General features: G+C 43.3%; 1 protein-coding gene across 1 annotated transcript in view; it reads right to left on the reverse strand.

The window, feature by feature from the left end:
• LOC118705545 (coiled-coil domain-containing protein 162-like) overlaps positions 1-20,227 on the reverse strand; it is a 66,571-nt gene extending 46,344 nt beyond the window's left edge. The window contains exons 1-4 of the mRNA XM_045572901.1: positions 20,150-20,227; positions 19,733-19,782; positions 19,203-19,379; positions 17,666-17,820 (exon numbers count right to left, since the gene is read on the reverse strand). Of these exons, the coding sequence (XP_045428857.1) occupies positions 17,666-17,820; positions 19,203-19,379; positions 19,733-19,782; positions 20,150-20,227 (460 nt within the window). The remainder of the gene's footprint in view (positions 1-17,665; positions 17,821-19,202; positions 19,380-19,732; positions 19,783-20,149) is intronic.
• Positions 20,228-21,371: the final 1,144 nt, after the last annotated feature.

The raw sequence follows: 21,371 nt of genomic DNA on the forward strand, positions 1-21,371 counted from the left end.
TGACTCTCTCTCTTGCGGTCTTTAAAAAAGGGGGGAGATGTTAAATTGAGAAGACTCACATTATACTTTAAAATTCTCTCAAAATCCTATATAATAAAGAGCTAAAATGGTAATTAACCGGACAATGGAATGACCTTCCAGAATGACTTTCCAGAACAACCTTCTGGAACAACCAGTGGGCGGGGCCGAGAGGCAGCTGGGGCTGCGAAGGCCGAGCCCCTTGCATGAATTTCATGCATTGGGCCACTAGTATAAGATAAAATTCCTTCAAATACTCAAAAAAACACACAACTATATATATATATATATATATATATATATATATATATATATATATATATATATATGTATGTATGTATATATATATATATATGTCTTTTCAGGATATATATATATATATATATATATAAAAGAAAGTTTTAAAATATATAGAGCTAGAGTCTCTAAAAAGACATATTGCAAGGAATTGGAAAATATAGGACTCAGTAGACCCCTTAGGGGCTTGAAATTACTATAGCCCAGCACTCATTTCTCATGGCCATGCCACCCAACCAGCCTTCTCTGTCACTGGCTCATCCTGCAGCTGGCTCTGAGTTAAAGAAGACTCAAACCATCCAAGGCAAGCAAACAATATACACGCATAGATGTATACATGTACACACACACACACACACACACACACACACACTTCTAGGAGATGCTTGTCATTTAAGGAATAGTTGACAAGAGTTCCAAAACTGGCTTATTTCTTGGACTCTTACTGAAAAAGTAGACTGCATATGAGTAGATTTGTATGTGTTCTGGATGGAAATTTACGTTAGGGACCTTTGGGGGCACTCAATGCTGGATTGAAGAAGCTGGCCTGGGTCTAGATGGTCTCTGTGATGGTCCAGGAAAGGAGCTGGTCAGAAGGGGAGAGCACAAGAAGAAAACGATGAGCCCTTAGGGAACATGGGGAGTGGGGGCGGGGGCACACTTGCTGGGTTACAGCATGCCAGCTATCTGAACTGCTTGGCAACTTCCTGTAAGGACAGGGATAGCTTTCTACTTGAGAGGACATCCCGGCCATGGGAAAAGAAGGACCGTGGAAACTGATCACAGTGCCTGTTATGTAGCCCAAGGCAGAAGTGAGTTGGTTGGGAGACCCAGGGCCATTTTGGAGTTACTCTGTCCCAACAGTCTGATCAGACCTGAGCAGCCTCTGCACTGCCTGGTCTGGCACTGGATCTCCTCCCATATTTCCAAGTCAGAGGAACTGAGGGAGTGGGGAAGCTGCCTCAGAGCCGATGAGGTAGAACCAGGACTGAGGATGGCTCCGGATACTTGCAGTGATAGGCTCCTGGCTTTGGGGAAAGATGAGCAGTCCAGGTTTCATGCTCATTTGATGTTTTACGCACAACAGAAAAATGTGTTTTTTGATATTTTCCCAGCTCCAAATGAATTTGGTTTAATCATCAAACTTTTTACGACTCCTATAAATCTGACAGTCATATTGGGCTGAAAAAGGAATTTCCACCAGAAGAGGAGTCAGGTTAGAATAAATTGTACAAGAACTTCCACGGTGGGTGGAGGAGGGGTGGGCAGTGAGCCTTATTTGCTCAAGGCCTGGTGTGTTTGCTCTGTAAGCAACACGCTCTGTCTAAGCAGCAACCGGGGTGAAATGTTTATAATCCTCTGCAATGATAAGGAAAAAAAAAAATGCAGCTGCACATGCCCTGTGATTGAAGCTCTGTTCAGGGTAAGTGTAAAGTGTATTTGGGCAGGGGCTAGGAGGGAGTAAAGGTGATAAAAAATATTTCACTTGTTGGAGTGACTGAGTTATGGGTGACTTTCTCCTCATATTATTTCCATTGCTGTTCGTATTGCTGTGTGTGTGCACTGTTACCTGATCACTTCCCATCAAAACTCTTCCCTGGGATAGGTAGCATGTTCATGAAGATATAGGTGGGACGGAGGGACTGTCCTTCCTTTGTTCCTTATTGATTTTAGAGTCCTCACTCAGGCTTCCCTATCTTTGTGGGGCCACACTGCCGCTGGGAGGGGAGGTGAGCTGGCTGGGACTGGCTGGGAAGGCAGCCTGTCTGTGAGGACGGGGTAGAGGGTTGACTGTGGTCCTGGTTGTGGGGTTGGGAGAAAACCTGCACCTGGAAACAAACGAGCCTTTCCCCCAGCTCCCTCACCCCCCGCCCCCGCCCCAGGGGCCTGTGCGGGGAAATCAGAGAGAGGAATCCCAGGGGCCCTGTCTTCACATGACGCCTCAGAGGCAGTACACCCTGTTCCTCGTTTGTCTCCAGAGTTCCTGAAACACCAAGATGAGTGTGCAGCATCTGGGCTTTAATTGGCCTCCTAATCCTGACCAGGAAGTCGCAGCGTAAACTCCCACGTTCTGATTACATCCTCTGCTTCATGCGGTCTCCCCAGGGAGCTGCTGGCTTTCACGGAAGGAGGGAATCTGGCAGGGGTCGCAGAGCTGTCCGCTTAGGACGTGTGTCTAAGAACTGCCTCCTCAGTCAAGTGGGAGGACCAATGCTAAAACGCTGTGTCCCTTTGCAAATGTTTTATAGCATACATGTCCACAGAAGCCATCTCACCCAACTGCAAATAGCTCTGGGATGGCAGGAAAGAGTTGGGGAGTGTATGAACAGACCATCTCATCTTTTCACCCTGGTTCTCCGTGCTTCCTTTGGGAAGCAGGCCAGGAACTGGACAGCCTAGTCTTTTTTAAATGATTCTTTTAGAGTGGGAGTTTTTTTTGTTTTGTTTTTAGTTCAACTTTCTATTTATCTATTTTCAGCCAAGCGGAGTATGCAAAACTTTGCACATCCTCTTGGAGCACAAAAGTTTTTGCTGGCAACACAAGGTGTGCGTCTGTAATCCCACACTTACGTCGATGATTTCAGTTCATAAGCATATAAATAGTAAGAAACCAGTTCCCTTCATCCTGCATTCTAGCTCCTCAGCCGTTTGGCCTCATTTCCCACTGTTCCTCAGGGTCATGCTGGTGGGCTCAGCAGTCTTTGGCCTGGCCACACGTCATCCTTTCTGCTGTCTTGCCCCTGCCCTTTGCTTGCCTTGTCAGGACCATCCATCCTATTTTTCTCCATGGATTCAGGGGAGGACAAGGTTCCTTGCAGGCCTTAGGACTTCCTGTGCAATGGCCTTCTTTGAAAATGTGGCTCCGGCTCTATCTCAGCTTCTATATCATCTCCATAAAGCACCTGTCCCCCATTTCAAGGGCAGGGACAGCATTTTTGCTGGAACATCCTCCTTTCTCCCGTCCCTCATCTGAAGCTCAGCTCCCCACACCATGGAAACATCCAGAAGCTCCCCAAAGAGAGTCAGCTTATTTTCTGAGGAGACCTCTTTATACAGCAGTTCCTGAATTGGTAAAAGGAAAGGTTCTACGAGCTTTGGAACTTCTCTAATCCCTGATGCTTCTGTTGAAGACTTGCCAGCTGTTTTGGAAGCTCGTTCTTTGGCAACACTTCAGTGCTTTCTCCTGAGGCAGCACCAACCCCGCCCCGTCTTCAAGCTGCATGATCTTTCTCATGGATCACCACGCACACCCTTCCCTGTGTCTCCCACCTGAAGGCTTACAGATCCCTTCGGAGTTCATTAGCACAGTGAAAATCTACCGGCAAGCTAGTCAGGGGCACCATAAGCATATTTCCTTTATGCACCCACCAGAGAGGAAAAGATTCAAATTCTATTACATTGAAGACCACTAGATTTCAGTAGGCATATTCCCTCATTTTGCTGGTGCTTCTCATCCCTTAAAATCCTTAGCTACTATGTTATAATATACTAGAGGCCCAATGTACAAAGATTCATGCAAGAATGGTCTTTCTTCCCCATTCTTCTGCTGGCACCACCTTCGCTCTGGCCTGAAGCCTCCTTTCTGCCTTCCCACACTGCCCAGAGGCCCTGAGTGGCTGGAGTGGCAGAATGCCTGCTTCGTTGCCATGGTGACAACACAAGCGGTCCCGCTCCAGGTCGCTCAGTACCTTTGTATGCAAATTAACACTCCACCGTTGTTGGGATAATTTGCATACTCACTCCTGATTGGCTGGTGGGTGGCACAAAGGTATGGCCAATTTGCATCTTTCTCTTTTATTAGTTTAGATTGCTATTAATTAATATTTACATGACTAATGGCATAATTTAGATAGGAGTCAAATTATTAAAATAACAAGGTCAGTTTCCCTGCTTCTGGTAAACCCAGGTTACAAAGCATTTCAGAATCCTGTGCATTTATCTTAGGACCTAGTACTGAGTTAGAGTTCATGGATTAGCACTGGGAAGGTAACACTAAAGCCTCAATCATTCTCGTGACAGGACCATTGGGCCACTGTGAGCTAATTAAGGGCTGTCTGCAAGCTTCCTGATGGTGAATGCTTGGCTTTCCTCGTCATGTCAGTTCACGAAATCCAGGAAGAGACAGGGGATGAAAGAGCACTAATATGTAGTGGGGCTTATACATCCTTTTAGAATTTTTACATAGATTTTGATTTACAGAACATCTCTGTGAGACAGGTATTATCATCCTCATTTTACAGATGCACAAACAGAGACCCGGAGAGTAAAGTGTCCAACTTCCAGTAACCAAGTGGCAGAGGCAGGGTAGAAACCCAGGCTTCCTCACTCCTGACTTGGTGTGCATACTTTGTGGTTTAACCTGGAAAATTGGAATTAATCAGTTTTGAAAGTATATAATAGGACTTTCCCTTTGCCCTTCTTATTACTATAATTTATAAGAAAATATTTTAGTTCTGTCTTTTCAAGTATTAAGAGCTTCTTTGTAATTATAATACTAGATGAGGAAATCATTTTTCAATGTATGTGTGTATCAAGTCATCATGCTGAACAATGTTTTAAACAATTTTATTTGTCAATGATATCTGAGTAAAGCTGGGGTTGGGGGTGGAAATAGAGGAAGAGCTTCACAGAATTCTAACTGAATATTGAAGATGATCTAATTATCTTTAATCACTTACCAATGCCCTCAGTTCCTCCCCAGTCACCTTTCAAGGGATTAGGACTTGGAGGAAATTCAAAGCATGCTGGGAAATTCCCAAGTTTAGCGAAACTGAAAAGGTAGGCCACAATGTCATGGAGAGGAGCCATCAGCTGTAGAGTTAGCTTTAAGGCTCTAAATGCTGCCTGCGGGTAAAATCAATACAAGAAAGTAAGTTTTAAGAAATTTATAAGAAGCATATAAAATACATGAGCAACTATTAAAGATGATGTATTCAAACACAAATATTTAGGTACACATTTTCATAGCATAACACAGGATAATAATTACAAGATAACATCTGAAAAACAGAACAACAAACATTGATAAACTGGGTTATATGCTTTTGGACAAGGTGACTCCTTGAATGGGGAGTTTAAAGCAGTGTGTTCCTCTTTGTTTAAAGCCATTGGTGGCCTCACATAAATAAAAGCTTGTATGACCACTGATAAATTATAAGGGTCACAAAGAAACTCCTGTGAGGGACTCATAGAGATTTATCAACACAGTTTAAACATATAACTAAAAAAACAAATAACTAAAAATCAAACTCTAGATCATAAATATTAATGTTTCAGTGGGAGAAAAGTGTAGAATTATGATCTAACTGAATATATATAATTTAATAATTCTTCAATGGAAGAAAGGTTAGTTCTATTTTTTTAATTTTTTGAGGAATCTTATACTGTTTTCCATAATGGCTACACCAGTACATTCCCATCCACAGTGAACAAGGGTTCCCTTTTCTCCACATCCGTGACAATATTTGTCTCTTGTCTTTTTTTTTAATTTTAATTTATTGATTCTAGAGAAAGAGGGAGAGAGAGAGAGAAGTGTTTTCCCACTTATTTATGCTGTCTTGTATGTGCCCTGACTGAGATCAAACCCGCAACCTTGGCATCTCCAGACGATGCTAAACCAACTGAGCTACATGTCCAGGTCGCTTTTTAATAACAGCTATTCCGACAGGTGTGAGATGATATCTCACTGTGGTTTCAATTTGCATTTCTCTGATGATTAGTGATGTTGAGCACATTTTCACTTACCTGTTGGCCGTTTGTATGTCTTCTTTGGAAAAATGTCTGTTCAGGTCCTTTGCCCACTTTAAAATCAGATTTTTTTTTTTCCTATTGAATTCCAATTTTAGGTATTACCCCCATATAATGTATGCTTTGTTAATATTCTCCCAATCCATAGATTGCCTATTCATTTTGTTGATTGCTTCCTTTCCTATGCAGAAGCTTTTTAGTTTGATGTAGTACTACTTGTTTATTTTCACTTTTGTTGACTGTGCTTTTGGTGTTATGTAAAAAAAAAAATCATCGCCAAGACCAATGTCAAGGAGCTTTTCCCCTGTTTTCCTCTAAGAATTTTATTGTTTCTGGTCTTACATTGAAGTCTTTAATTCATTTCAAGTTATTTTTTTTGTGTGAGAAATATAAAGGTGTAAGATAGGGGCTCGATTTCAGTCGTTCATGTGTAGAGCTATCATATGATCCAGCAATCCTACTTCTGGATATACATACAAAGGAAACAAACTCAGTAACTCGAAGAGATTATCTGCACTCCTGCATTCATTATAGCATTGCTCACAATAGCCAAGCTAAACAAATAATCCAAGAGTTCAGTGAAAAGGTAAATAAAATTTTTAAATGACACGTGCGTGTGCACACACACACGAATATACATCAGGCATAAAGAAGAAGGAGAGCTGGCCATTTGCAATAGCATGAGTGAACCTGGAGGACATTATTCTAAGTGAAATAAGGCAGCCAAAGAAAGACACATGCTATATGATCTCACTCATGTGGAATCTAAAAAAACAGTCGAACTTAGAGAATGGTGGTTGCCAAGGTGTGAGGGAAATGGGGACACGTTGGTCAAAGGGTACAGACTTTCAGTTGTAAGATGAGTAAGTTCTGGGGTCTAATGTACAGCCTGGTGACCACGGTTTACAATGCTGTATTGTCTGTGACAACCTAAAGTAAAGGCCAACGGGAGAGGCATCAAACAGTTATTTGAGAACCAAGAGAACAGCTATTTGGGAAGCACTGATTCAGGCAAAGACCTGAATATTGTTCTGATTAGAGAGTAAAGGCAAGGAGCTTTCATGAAAAGGGGAAGGAGAATAATTACATGAAGAGAAGGAAGACGTTTCTCGTGTTGTTAATAAATCACGGATGAAGTTTCTATAGGTGCAAATAAACTAGGTTATTCTTCAGCTATACATGCAGTTGCTAATTCTAAGAACGTATTCAATTTTTAGTCCAGTAATCAGAATGTCTTCATTCCTATTAGCTTTGCAAACAGTAGTTTGGACTGCAGTGTTGCTGTAGGCCCAGTCCAAAAGTTATGTCCCTCAGTTTAAACATCCCGAAGGCTGGAGGAGTAAGAGGCACAAGGGATGACAGCTCTGGTTCCATGTTGAAGTGGCCCTATTTATGTTATTTTTCACCTAACCCTGGACGTTTTCTAAGAAAGTTGATAAATGTTCTTACCACACGTATCTATGGGGCAATGGATGTGTTAATTAACTTAATTGTGGTGATCCTTTCACAATGTATACATATATTAAACCGTCGGGTTGTACACTTGTACTTGTTAATTGCACCCCAATAAAGCTGAGGGGAGAAGGGAGAGAAGAAAGTGTGAGAAACCTAGGCTTTCACTTACAAAGAAAAATCTAACTGTCCCCAAACTTCCAATTTCAACATGGTGCTTTATTGAACAGATACTTATTGGAGTGCTTTATGTATTGCTGTATTAACTTGTTTATGGTTGCCAGTATTATACTCTATCAGTAAGTTAGGTACTTACTACACAGAGCAGTACCTCAGAACACAGGCTTAGCTGGTTACTGTGCTTAAATGTGACCTTAGCCTTTCCTGAGTTTCAGAAAAACTAGGTGGTTTTTCCCCCCTAAGGGTTTGGGAGGAAATTGAGGAATAATAAAGAATGTCAGAAATTTGAATTAGTGCTCATTAATGACCAGGGAGAAACAGAACTCATAAAATAAGGAGGCCCAAGAGAAATTATAATTTTAGGAAAAATTATTAAAATAAAATAATATAATGCAGTAAATATAATATAATATAATATAGTATAGTATAGTATAATATAATATAATATAATATAATATAATATAATATAATATAATATAATAATATTAGGAGTTGGGAGAAGATTTCACTTAGTAACTGTTTCTGGAAAAAAAAAACAACAAGAGACTTTCTCTGAAATTGATGTGTTTAACCATGAGTCATGAAAACCCAGGCAGTTTATACCCCGGCACACACACACGAGAACACAAACCTTTTCTGTCAGAGTTTTGAACATCACCAGCACTTCAGAAGGATGAGGTAGGAACCATAAGTTGAGGAAGGCTTTCCCGTCAGAGGACAGCAGGCCCCGGGGCCGGGGCGGACTCCTGCAGCAGAAGGAAGCGTGGGTAGCACAGCGGTTCTCAGAAGCGTGGCCAGCGTGAACTATTTATACCAGCCCGGCCTGTGGTGACAGCCGGCCTGTGGTGACACACCAGCCGGGCGTCCAAGCCTGCGGGCGGCGGGCCTCCTCTCGGGCCTCGCACAGGTGGCCACAGCTATAAACAGCCCAGCAGGAAAGAGCCGAGTTGTGCTGAGGAAGGAGTGGGCATGGAGGTGGGGCGAGGGGGGTATGGTGAGACAGGAAAGGAAGGCATGAACTGGCCCCATTTGGAGGGTTACACAGGAGGGGGTTCAGACCAGGCTCCCTAAGACGTGCCACTTCAGCTTATGGATTGTTTTGAGCTGAAGGCATTTGAGACCCTGTGGACTCAAGAGAAATTTTTACCTCTCCCTTCAAGAACTTACTTTGGAGGGCTTGTCCATAACGAACGTTATCTCCAGAGGTAACTTTTATGACCTGCCTAGAGGGCAGGGCGAACTTCTAATTACTGACCATCTGCTCTTCTTATCATCCTGCCAGTTGGCCTTCCTCTCCTCTGAGCCCCAGGCGACTGACCTCCTCCCTTAGCTCAGAATGCCTTGCTTACCTTTCTGTCTTCTAACCTCTTATGTACATGGGGGTCTCCGACTCTCTCACGGATGTGGGGTTCCTATACATAGGCGTATAATTACATTTGGGTTCTTTTCTCTTATTAATCTGTCTCAACTCAACTTGATTATTACATCAGCTGAGAGAACCTGAAATGGTAGAGTAAAATGTCTTCCTCCCCCACACACATCTTCTCACTTAATTGTTCTGCCAACTTTTGGATGTACCTACTTTGTTCCTGTTTCATAGGTGAGAAAACTGAGGTCCTAGGAGATAAAGTTGGGATTTAAGTGCAGATCCGGCCCGTTCCAGAACCCAGGCCCTAGAGAGCGGTCTCCATTTTCCTGCTCTCCCCGCCACGTCTCCTCACAGGGATCCTCACTCTGGCCCTCTTTGTCTTCTTCCTCCTCTCCGTGCTCTTCTCCACTTCCAAACGCCTCCTCCTTTCTTAGGCAGCAGTATAGCTGCCTCTTTGTTTACATATAAACACACAATCTACACCTGTCTGATAAGGACTTGCACAAGTGCCAGGTACCCACTGCGGGAGAATGACAATGCCACCAGTTCTGCTGAAGCTTGATCTGCACCTGCCTGGTGGCCCCAGAGGAACGACCACCCTGACTTTTACACTCATCGATGCTAGATTTTTTTTTGTAGTTTTTACCACCCATGAATACACCATTAAAAGGTAGCGTTGGGTTTTGTCTGTGTTTGACCTTCACACAAATAGGAGCTTATGATCTTTCTACTACACTTAGTGGGCAGTGGCATCCTGACCCACTGTTTCTCCAACTCCTCAGGAGTGAGGTGGCCACTGTAACAGAGGGTGAGAGTGAGCCTATTTCCCCCTTAAATGGAGCCTTTTGGTCTAATGAGCTGTGTTCATCTCGTGTGGACAATGGTGCTCTGTGCAGTTATCAGATGTGCAACCTGGCATCAGAGAACCTGAGCTTAGACCAACATCTGACTTTATTTATTTTTTAGATATATTTTATTGATTTTTTACAGAGAGGAAGAGAGAGGGATAGAGAGTTAGAAACATCGATGAGAGAGAAACATCGATCAGCTGCCTCCTGCACACCTCCTCATGGGGATGTGCCCTCAAGCCACGTACATGCCCCTGACCGGTATCAAACCTGGGACCTTTCAGTCCGCAGGCTGACGCTCTATCCATTGAGCCAAACCAGTTTCAGTCATCTGTGTGACTTTAGACAGATTATCTTCTGAGTCTTTTCATCCATAAATTAGAAATAAAGATTCCTGACTCACAGGACTGGTCTAAGGAATGGTTTTTCAGAAGAGTGTCAAGCATTTGAAAAATATTTTATGTCATGAGTGAAATATGGTAGCACTCATACTTGGGTAAAAACTGCTGTTTGAATTTTAACCTTGCTATCTGACTTCGAGGGTAGTTACAGGAGATTGACTCCCACTGACTCAGTGGCTTCGGGGGTAGAAACTGTAGATAACCTTTAGTTCGGCTTTTGTATTATGGGCAAGATAGGGCCACATTCCAGTCAAGCAGGGTGTGACTGGGAACAAACCTGCAGGCTGTCCCCAGTCTTTAGAATTTAGTCCTGAGGGGCCAATCAGGGTTAGCCGAGGCAGTGACATCACCGACCTGAGTAAAACCCCTGGACTGGGCGAAATTCGCTCTCTTCCGCCATGCTGCCGGTATGAGTGGGATATCCCATGCTAGCATGGAGATGGCTCTTTTCTTTATTGCATCGGACTCGGCTCCCTGGTGGTCCTTGGGGATCATGACTGGAATCCCCAGCCAGGACCATGAGGGACCCCCATTCCGAAGAGCCTGACTGGCCGCGGTAGGTGTGTGTTTGTCTGTGTTTTTGTGTGAGCGCTCTGGAGGGACTGCCCCTCCATCGGGGCTCTTACCTGGGTGTTTACTGGCTGCTGCGTCAGCCATGGTTTGAGCCCAGATTCAAATCTGTAATAAATTCTAGCATGCTTAATCAAATTGGCTCCGGTGGTCCATCTCTTGGGGACTTGCTTCGTAACAATGAGGGACCTCAGAGTAATTTGTTAAGAAGTGAGGACCTGCCGAGATCGGTTTGGCTCAGTGGATAGAGCGTCGGCTTGGGGACTGAAGGGTCCCGGGTTCGATTCCGGTCAAGGGCATGTACCTTGGTTGCGGACACATCCCCAGTAGGTGGTGTGCAAGAGGCAGCTGATTGATGACTCTCTCTCATCGATGTTTCTAACTAACTTGCTATCTCTCTCCCTTTCTCTCTGTACAAAATCAATAAAATATATTAAAAAAAAAAAAAAAAAAAAAAGTGAGGACCTGAACATGCTGATGAGAGGACGTCCTAGAAGTGAGGGTTGTGGGGTAAAGCCAGAGACTAGTGCTAGCTTGGGGCTGCCTTGGTTGTGTTGAGCAGGCAGTTCTGACACGGACAGCAGAAGGAGGGAAGCAGAGGATGCAGAGTCCCAGCCTACATGGTGCCTTGCCCGGTCTTCCTTGGGTCCACTCAGCCCTCTGCTCTGCTCTTCCCACTCTCCCCGGGTAATTTCATTCACTCTTCTGGCTGCAACTACCATCTATTCGCCAGTGGCTCCTGAACTCACATTTGCAGGCCTGGTCCCCTCCTGTGGTCCAACTTGCTTCATCTTGCTTGGTGCCTCAGACCAATTCAATCAAGAAAGGGAACAGCTGTCCTGGCCTGTTTGGCTCAGTGGATAGAGCGTCGGCTTGCGGACTCAAGGGTCCCCAGGTTCAATTCTGGCCAAGGGCACATGTTTGGGCCGTGGGCTCGATCCCCAGTGCAGGGGCATGCAGGAGGCAGCCGATCAATGATTCTCTCTCATCATTGATGTTTCTATCTCTCTCTCTCCCTCTCCCTTCCTCTCTGAAATCAATAAAAATATATTTAAAAAGAAAAGAAAGGGAACAGCTGAACTCCCCACTTCCTTCCATCCCAATCTTATGCCTCTTACTGTGTTCAAAGAACCGCAATCCTTTAGTCCCCAAAACCAGAAATCAGAGACCTTCCCTTCTTTACTCCTCAGATCTTACTGATTCCATCTCTCTCACATTTGTACCCACTTCCACTGCCTATGCAAGGGCTTTTGATGGCAGGATCTTACCCACTTGGGGGCACTTTGGAAGCTATGGGGGCATTTCTTGACCGTTGCTATTATTTTGGGGTCTCTAGGAGACAATAAGATGACCCTTGCCCCTTATCAAAGTAAAATGTGACTCATTTGAACTCAGGACCGAATGTTTCCAATATCAAACATTCTGAAAATGAGACCTTTTAAATCATGAAAACGCTACTGTGAATAGAGTGAATCACTGGCCTCAAACCTACATTTCAAGTCCCAGGGTTTTCATCAGATAATTTGAAGCTCAGGAACAAAGTGTGAAGTTAGCTTGGAGAATTTCTTTATTTCAGCAGCCACATCAGACTATTCTGTTCTGTGACACATCAAAGCTAGCTTAGTTCACAGTGTTTTACAGTGTCCCGAAGAAGCCCCGAATAGCAACAATAAAAAGTCACAGGGCCTATGTCTGAGACGAGAGGCTGTAGGCCAGTGGCTGAATCAGTCCTTGGCCTCTGAGAAGCACATGCGCCCCTGGAGCCACAGGGTCCTCTACCAAATGGTTATCTTTACTCCTTATTCATTTTTTCCCCTGCCATTTCATTCCCTGCCTGCAGGAAGCAGTCATTTCTGAGGAGGGTCAGCAGAAAGGTTTGGGTGCTCAGTGCAAGACTGTAGCCCCGTTCTCAGCCCCATAGGGGGGCTCCCCCATCAGGTCCTTGGCCTGACAGTTCCTTGACCTGCTCAGCACCATCCCCCTTCATTTCAGTTCCCTTCAGCCACCTGCTCCGGGGCATCACAGCAGACCTCATTATTTCCTGGGGCCATATCACCTCCAAAATCCTAAACTCAAATATCTTCCCTTCCCAGCTCTACCTTCTGTTCTTCCAGTTTTCTCACTCGTTCACTTCCACTAAGCCTCCTTCATCCCTACAAAATACGATCCTGGAGATCACTCAGCCCTCGGTCTCCCCTTCCATCTGTCAAGTCCATTCTGACCCCACTCTCTCCCTCCCTCACTACCCACCTATCCAGCCAACCCCAACTCTGGATCTCTACAGCTCTTCCGCTTTCTGCTTCTAGTCACACACAGCTGGAGGAAACCACACCACTAATTATATTGATGCCATAACAAGTATTTAAATGGTTTCCATGGAGCCTGAGCGGTGTCACCCTGGGACAATCCTTTCTCTTTCCATGATCAGTTTTTATGCTCATTTCCTTTTTCAATAATTCCAACTCTTTTTCTTCTTCCTTTTTTTTTAAATTTAATTTTTTTTTTTTAATTTCACAGAGGAAAACAGAGATAGAAACATCAAGGATGAGAGAAAATCACTGATCAACTGTTTCCTGCACCTCCTGCATGACCCCTATTGGGGATTGAGCCTGCAACCTGGGCAGGTGCCCTGCCTGGGAATCTAACCATGATCTTAGTTCAGTGGTCGGCAAACTCATTAGTCAACAGAGCCAAATATTAACAGTACAACGATTGAAATTTCTTTTGAGAGCCATTTTTTTTTTTAACTTAAACTTCTTCTAACACCACTTCTTCAAAATAAGATTCACCCGGGCCATGGTATTTTGTGGAAGAGCCACACTCAAGGGGCCAAAGAGCCACATGTGGCTCACGAGCTACGGTTTGCTGACAACTCTCCTAGTTCATAGGTCAATGCTCAACTACTGAGCCTCACCTACTGGGCCCAAGTCCAAATTCCTACCAGCAGATGAGACATGCTCGGTTATTTCACAATTCAATTAAAAGCCACTGGTTGGAACTCCCTGCACTTCCTGTGGGCCCATTCCCCCTTCCCATCCTCATTTTCAACCATGGTAAAGGTGGAGGTACACGCCCATGACATGAAATGAAGACAGCCTCTGCCTTCAAGGGGCTTACATTCCAGAGCAGCTAGACATACAAACATGACTCAATGACAGGAGCTGGATGGAATGGATGTGGATGAAAACACAGAAAAATAAAGAAGCCTAAGATTTATTGGGAGACTAATGAAGGAAATTCAAAGCTGAGGCTTCTGAGCTGTGATTCATTATCTCCCTCTTCATATTGCTTCCTCTTACTGGCACTGAAATCCCCTTTTCTGCCATTTAAAAAACTATGATAAAATATACTCACCATAAAATTTAACATTTTTAATTGTATAGTTCAGTGGCATTAAATACATTGGCATTGTTGTGCAAACATCACCAACATCCAGAACGTTTTTCCATCGTCCACAAAAGGAACCTCTGTACCCATTTATATATATATAAGCCTAATCGACCGAGACCACTGGTCGACTGCTGACCAGTCGCTATGACACACACTGACCACCAGGGGATAGATGCTGAACACAAGAGCTGTCCCCTGGTGGTCAATGTGCTCCCACAACAGGAGTGCTGCTTAGCCAGAAGCTGGGCTCATGGCTGGTAAGCGCAACTATGGAGGTGGAGCTTCTCCTGCCTCCGTGGCAGTGTTACCCAATGGCATGGCACCCAGCCCTGGCTTGGGCTCTTCCCCGGCCATCTGCCCTTCACGCACTGCTACATCCCCTGAGAGGTCCTGGATTGTGATAGGGCACAGGCCAGGCTGAGGGACCTCACTGGTGCATGAATCCGTGCACTGGGCCTCTAGTTAAATAATAATGGCACTGCCATCTTTTTTTTCATCCAAGCCAGGAACTCTGGGTGACATTCTAGACTCCTCCTTTTCCCTTAGCCCCATATTAAATCCAGCCCTTGGCCCAGCTGATTTCACCCCCTAAGCATGTCTCATCTGTGCAGTTTTGATAGCATCCTAAATGATGTTCCTGACAATCGTCTTATTCATCTTTCTCTCTATTTGTGGAAGGACAAATGCCGGACGTCTGGATCTTGCCTCTCAGTCTGTGAATTCTATTTCTGATCACATCCTCACATTCCCTGGATAGGGGCCACTCACAAGTCCACATGCTGTCTCACATCTCTGTACTTGGGGGCCTCCCAGCTTGAGCTAATGTTCTTTTCCTTGTTTACCTGAAACACTGATCTTCCTTTAAGACCCAGGTTAAGCATCCTCTCTTCCCAGAAACCTGCCTTGCTCCCCATCCCCACTTTCCCAGTTCTTCAGATAATACTGAACATTTCCTGGTGGGTGCTTTCATGATATGTTTATTTTATTCTTTATTATAATGTTCCTGCCTATTTCCCCTTGCCTCAAGGGCAAGGACCATGTCGGATTCATTGTCATACAGTGCTTGGCATCACGGTTTCCATGTACTACTGTTGTTCAGGTTGTGCCCTGAGGCAACCAGCAGTGGCTGAGGTCCAGCCTCCTTTACTTGCTAAGCTCTGCACTCGGACATGGGGCAACCTGCCCAGAGGAAGAGGTGCCTTATTCTAAGGCACATAAAGCAGCTGTACAGGATAGCAGTGGCTCTGCCTGTTACATAGTAAGGGTTCAATTAATGTTACTGTCCTTTCTCTCTGTGCCTTCTTTGCTCCTCCATCAGCTAATGCCACTGCTCTTGGGAGTGTGACTGAGTGTCATCCTAGTCTTCAGACTCTAGACTCCTCTGGTGCCATGAGGGCATGGATGCGTCTAGGGGCATCCTTCCTAGGAGGAGAGCTTTCCTTGGCTCCTCTTCAGTAGAGATTCTGGTCTAGTTTTGGGGGTGGGGGTAGAGTTCTTTGCTAGAACTAAACACAGTACATTACAAGCATTATAGTCTCTTATGAATTAAGTAGCACCTAAGAATCTAAAGCCTATACAACACATGGGGCTCTTCTTGAGAGGGATAGCAAACACAAGCAGGAGCCCACTTTCCTCCCTTTCCTTGACTATGACAGACATTGCCAATCAACGACAACACTGTCACATGTGGATGTCCCAGAATCCTACACAGAAGGGCACCAATTATTGGAATTGGCACTTAAAGCAAAACATTTCTTTTTTTTTTTTTTTAATATATTTTATTGATTTTTTTACAGAGAGGAAGAGAGGGGGATAGAGAGCTAGAAACGTCAATGAGAGAGAAACATCGACCAGCTGCCTCCTGCACACCCCCCACCGGGGATGTGCCCGCAACCAAGGTACATGCCCTTGACTGGAATCGAACCCAGGACCTTTCAGTCCACAGACCGATGCTCTACCACTGAGCCAAACCGGTTTCTGCACAAAACATTTCTTATCTTCAATCAAACCCAACTCCTTATTTTATGAATGAGATGAGGATCCCTATCCTCTATGACCCTCATTCCTCAACTCTGACCCTTCATCTCTAGTTAAACTTGGCATGGGATATACTCACTTACCGTTTCATAAACACTTTTGACTGGCCCCTTTCCTGTGAGTCTTTCTCAGTAGTCCCTTTCCTTAGAATCGAGCTCTAGACCCCTTAGCACTAAGAATTATAATGTATTTCACTTCAGCAAGCTGCTTCAGCTTCCTCACTCATTAGGTAAAGAGTTAAGATCTGGAGATTGAAGAGAAGTGATCTGCCTGAGTCCTCAGGGCAACTTAAGACTGAGCTGGGTTAAGTCCAAATATTCCAACTATCAGGCCGTGGCTCTCTCCACTATACTTCTTTGTGGCTGGTGTTCAATTTTTATTAACACTTACTTCATGGAATGAATCATAGACTTTGAAGTTAGAAAGAATCATTTATCTTTTCCAAACTTCCACATAAGAGAGAAGTTCCTTCCCCTGTAACGCATTTTATGTGAGTGTATTAAAATCCAGAGAGTTTAGGAGGCAGGAGGTGGGTTTGGTGGAGAAACACTGAATCTCTACCAGTTGCTGCTCATCCACTACCTGACTGTATGAGTTGCTCTCATTTTGTGAACCAAACACTTGCCCAGCAAATATCACACATTAACTGATTTAGGGCTCTAAGCTCTCCCCTCTCCCTCTCAAGAGACTGCTTCCTTTAAGCTTTAGGAGACACACAGTCATCCACAAGAAATAATACAGGAATAAAGCAAGACAAGTTAGAAGGATATTTTTCCTCCCTCTCTTCTATCTAACCTTCTTATTTGGCTGCTACAAATAAAACAGATCAGAAACAAAAGCAGACTTGCTGAATACCTTTTATCCTAAACACAAGTGTAGTGAACTCATGGTTAGATTTCTGGGAACTATTTTTAAAATTTGATCCCAAATTTTTAGATTGTGCTTATTAATGGTTGAATTGTCTAGTAGTGGATGGATGAGAGAGTGGAACTGATAAGCCTTAGAAGATTATCCTGTGATGTTTTATATGACAGAAAGATGCACTTTAGCCTCATTGGGACACAGGTCAAACCCTTTACAAAATAGTTGTTCTACTGAGTTATCTTTGCCCTACTTCTCTCTCAAATGCATTCTGTCATTAGGTAAATCCGGAAGTCCCCCCAAGTGAATACACTGGCTGAGCTCTTGAGACAAAACACTGGTATCACAAATTGGGCACCTTGTCAGTATCAACGTAGGAGTGGCTACTATTTTGATAGCCAGTTATCAAGGGCTTAAGGACTCAACTTCTTTCATCCTCTAGCATTTTCCAGCCTGTTCTGTTATCTCCATTTTCTTGATGAACTCCAACTTACCTGTCACAACCTCCTTTTGAATTTCTCCCTGAGGCCCTGGGAAGGACTTAAACACTCCTTTGATGCCATCACTGAACTTTTTACATAACTCCAACATGTTATCTTTGTAATCTTTGAAACCGCTTTTTTTGTTTGTAGATCTTTCCTCCACTAGACTGAATTTATCACCAGAGTCCATGGTTTAGTCACCTTTGTAACTCCAGTACATAGCGAAGTGCCTGGTACTAAGTCAGCACTGAATAGAAGTGTTTGAATGATGAATGAATGAATAAGTGGTCTGCTACAAATAGTCTTTAAATCCCCCTCATCTATCTGTTCCATGATTGTAATTATTATTACTGATACTCAGCACTGTGCAATAAGGAAAGAGGAAAGAGGGCGGTAAGCTCATCTTACAGGTTGTTTTTTTCTCCCCCTTGGAGACTAAATACCGTATTTTTCGGACCATAAGACGCACTTTTTCCCCCCCAGAAGTGGGGGGGAAAAGTCCCTGCGTCTTATGGTCCAAATATAGCCTACACATATACTTTAAAAAAAAGTTTTTTTACTTGCCCGGCTCTGTGTGGTCTCTGTGTGCTTGCCCGGCTCTAAAATGGTTCTAAATGCTGCTGTTTACTTACAGGATTGATTACATGTGTTTATGATTGTGATGTTGGGTTTTAATGCACATAAATATTTTAGGACACTATTTGTTTCAGAATCTTTTTTTCTTCATTTCCCTTCTCTAAAAACTGGTGTGTCTTATGGTCCGAAAAATACGGTAACTGTAAAACACCTCCTTCTTTTTTTTTAAAGAAAATGTAGTCACTGACTGCATAGGTATGCTAACTCCTAATCCAGGTGAGTGAGCTCTAGTAGACTAAGGTAAGGACATTTGGAAAATGGATAAAGCATGATAAGAAAGTATTATCACTTAATATTACTACACACATATATTTTTTCTCTGTCAGAGAAATACAGAAAAGCACTGATTTATCCAAGGCATTGGTATACCGTGTTCTTCTGAATATTTCTTCTACCCCATTGAGTAAAATATTTAAAGCCAGGACAGCTCAAGATCAAGTCTACTTATTTGTTTGCTTATTTTAGAGGCTGACTTATGTAAAAGGGTGTGATTGATGAACATCTTAGGGCTCTCCAGGAGAAAATAAAACTGTATACACTGAAAAAGCAGTCAAACAGCCCATAAACAAAGAACTCCTCTGGGTTCAAATACAAAGATACTCTTATACTTTATTTTATTTATTTATTTATTTAATTGTTTAAAGTATATTTATTTATTTTTAAACGTAACTTAATTTAATTTTTTCCATCGCCATTTATCCCTTTATGCCCTCTTCCAACTCTACCTCCCCTTCCTACTCCCATAGGTACTCATTCTTAAAGTGTTAATTCTTTCTTTTGCCTTTCTGCACTGGAAAATCAAGGTCAAATACAATAATTGGAGCAGGATTTCCCTGCCAAACTTAGCATGCTTCTTCCCTGTGAGGGGTAGGGTAAAGAGGGAGATCAACAAGCTCTAACGGAAGTTACGCACCTGAGGTCGTCCTTGCAGCCCTTCTTGGAATCCCTCAACCCCTTCTTTTCCTGTGGTTGCCCCACCATGAAAAAAGTGTCCCTGATGGTAGGAAAGTCTTCCAGCAGGGCCCTCAGGCTATTGCAGTAGGCCATGATCTGGCCCCGAAGAGCGTAGTGAGACATGTGCTGGTTAAATCTGAAAAGTCAGAATAGATGATGTCCAGAGGTGAGTCCTCTCTACAGAATTTTCAGGATCTACTTTCCTAGACTATCTTTCAAAGAAAATAGAGCACCTCCGTCATGAAGAAATCTCTGTCTGGGTCAGGTTGCTACTGCATGAAGGCAAAGGCATGGGCCCCTTCAAAGCATCTCTTATCCTTCACTTCTAATGATCCTTCTTCCACTTGTCAGAGGTGAGCTTGATTTGGCTCAAATAAAACAGACTACCTCATAACTTGGAGAATTTCTACATAGTTCTGGTGTTTATTGAATTCAGAGTTAGAGAAATCAGCATATGTAGTTCACATATGCTACATATCCTATACTTACTTCTGACAATATTCAACTATGACTTCTCTCTTGATTTTCTCAATTTCATCCTGTAATAAAAGAAGATGACAGTTCTTCTATTAGACAGTTGGTTATAAACACTCTCCATGCAAGTATCTATGAAGAAACTGATGGCAAACTTAAAGCAGAAAAAGGCCACACTGTTGAAGTACTCCTCCTGGTGCTCAAATTATTGGGAAATACTCCTCCAGGGCAGCCTCCCCCTCCCATACATTTCGCTGAGTGAGTAAAGAATGCAAGGCCCTGACCACTCTTTACTGGGGCCATTGCTAAGGATTATGTTTGCAGAAAAAAGTCTTAAGGGATGAGCTAATGCCTCCCTCCAGGAGAAACAGCAGACTTGCTATAAAAGAGGTGGGTTCCTCTAAACTCAGTATTACTCAATGGTGACAATACTGCATGCATCCGGGCTCCTCCATGTTGCTCCTGTGGAACTTGGGAAGCCAAGGGAACTGACACAAACACAAAGCCCATGTTGCCTGCTCTGCTATGAGTAGCAAAGCTATTCTGTCTCTTAACTAGGAGTCTTGTGTCTTCTGCCAGCCTCCACAGAACAGTCACAGGTTAACGTACCAGCTTGTAAGTGGGCTAAAATCCCAGACCTTGACACAATTGACAATTTATTGCCTGAGCCTTTTCTAATCTGTTTGGCATTGAATAATCCTATGAGCAGTTAGTGAGTTGTTACATTTTCTACTTGGTCAGTATTTTTTTCAATATTATAGTAAAAAACTAATTTAATATCTTAGTGACTTATTAAAAGGATTCCTTTCTCTCTATTATTGTTCAGAGTAATCTTGACATCTGGCCTCCCTCACATCCCAATTGGATTAGGTAAATGTAGGTATTTTGTTTTCAGTCACAGGTAGGGAAAAAGTCTAGAGATTGTAAATCTGCCATTACTTCTCCAAACATCGCTGCATTAACCTAATGATTTCCTAGTAAAAAAATTAATAAATAGTGAAATTTATTTGCAAAATTAAGCAATACTTTTAACTGTTTAAAGACTTGAGCTTTATAGATATGTTTTCAACAGGTTGGGCTAGTATAAAACCCTTAAATAGGAACAAGGTGACCTTGCCTGAAAAAACAAGGTGGATTAAATGGCAAGAGTCCTTTGTTCACCTTGTCTAAACACCCTAAGCACTGGCGGGTCTCTCAGGAATGAGCAAAGGTTCCAAAGCGGGTGTTGAAACTAGTTCCATTTAGAAAGTGACAGAATGAAATGTGACCTTGGGAAAATGAACACGTTTTAAAAAACTAGACTGCAGTTGGCTTGAATGGCTTCCTTTGTGTTTCTTATTGAGCTCCCTTTTTCAGTTCTTTATGTTTTCAATGGTCCTATCCAAATAGGCTGAATGCAACAGGCTCCAAGTTAAGAATTTTTATTTGCTCAAATGTAAAAGATGACACGAGAGCTTTAGGGAGCCCTCCTTGCAATACTCACAAGATTCGTTGAGTTCTCCATGGTTTGTTTCCTGAGGAGGAAGGCATTCAGCATCATGTCCCGCAGTCCCACCTTTTCTAATTGAATAGACACGAAAGCCTCTGGAGCTCTGACAAGGAAACAGAGACATCTGAGCCCAAGGTGAGTGGATGTATAGCAAGGAGACAACTT

Source organism: Pipistrellus kuhlii, unplaced genomic scaffold (genome assembly GCF_014108245.1).
Source record: "Pipistrellus kuhlii isolate mPipKuh1 unplaced genomic scaffold, mPipKuh1.p scaffold_m20_p_5, whole genome shotgun sequence".
NCBI lineage: Eukaryota > Metazoa > Chordata > Mammalia > Chiroptera > Vespertilionidae > Pipistrellus > Pipistrellus kuhlii.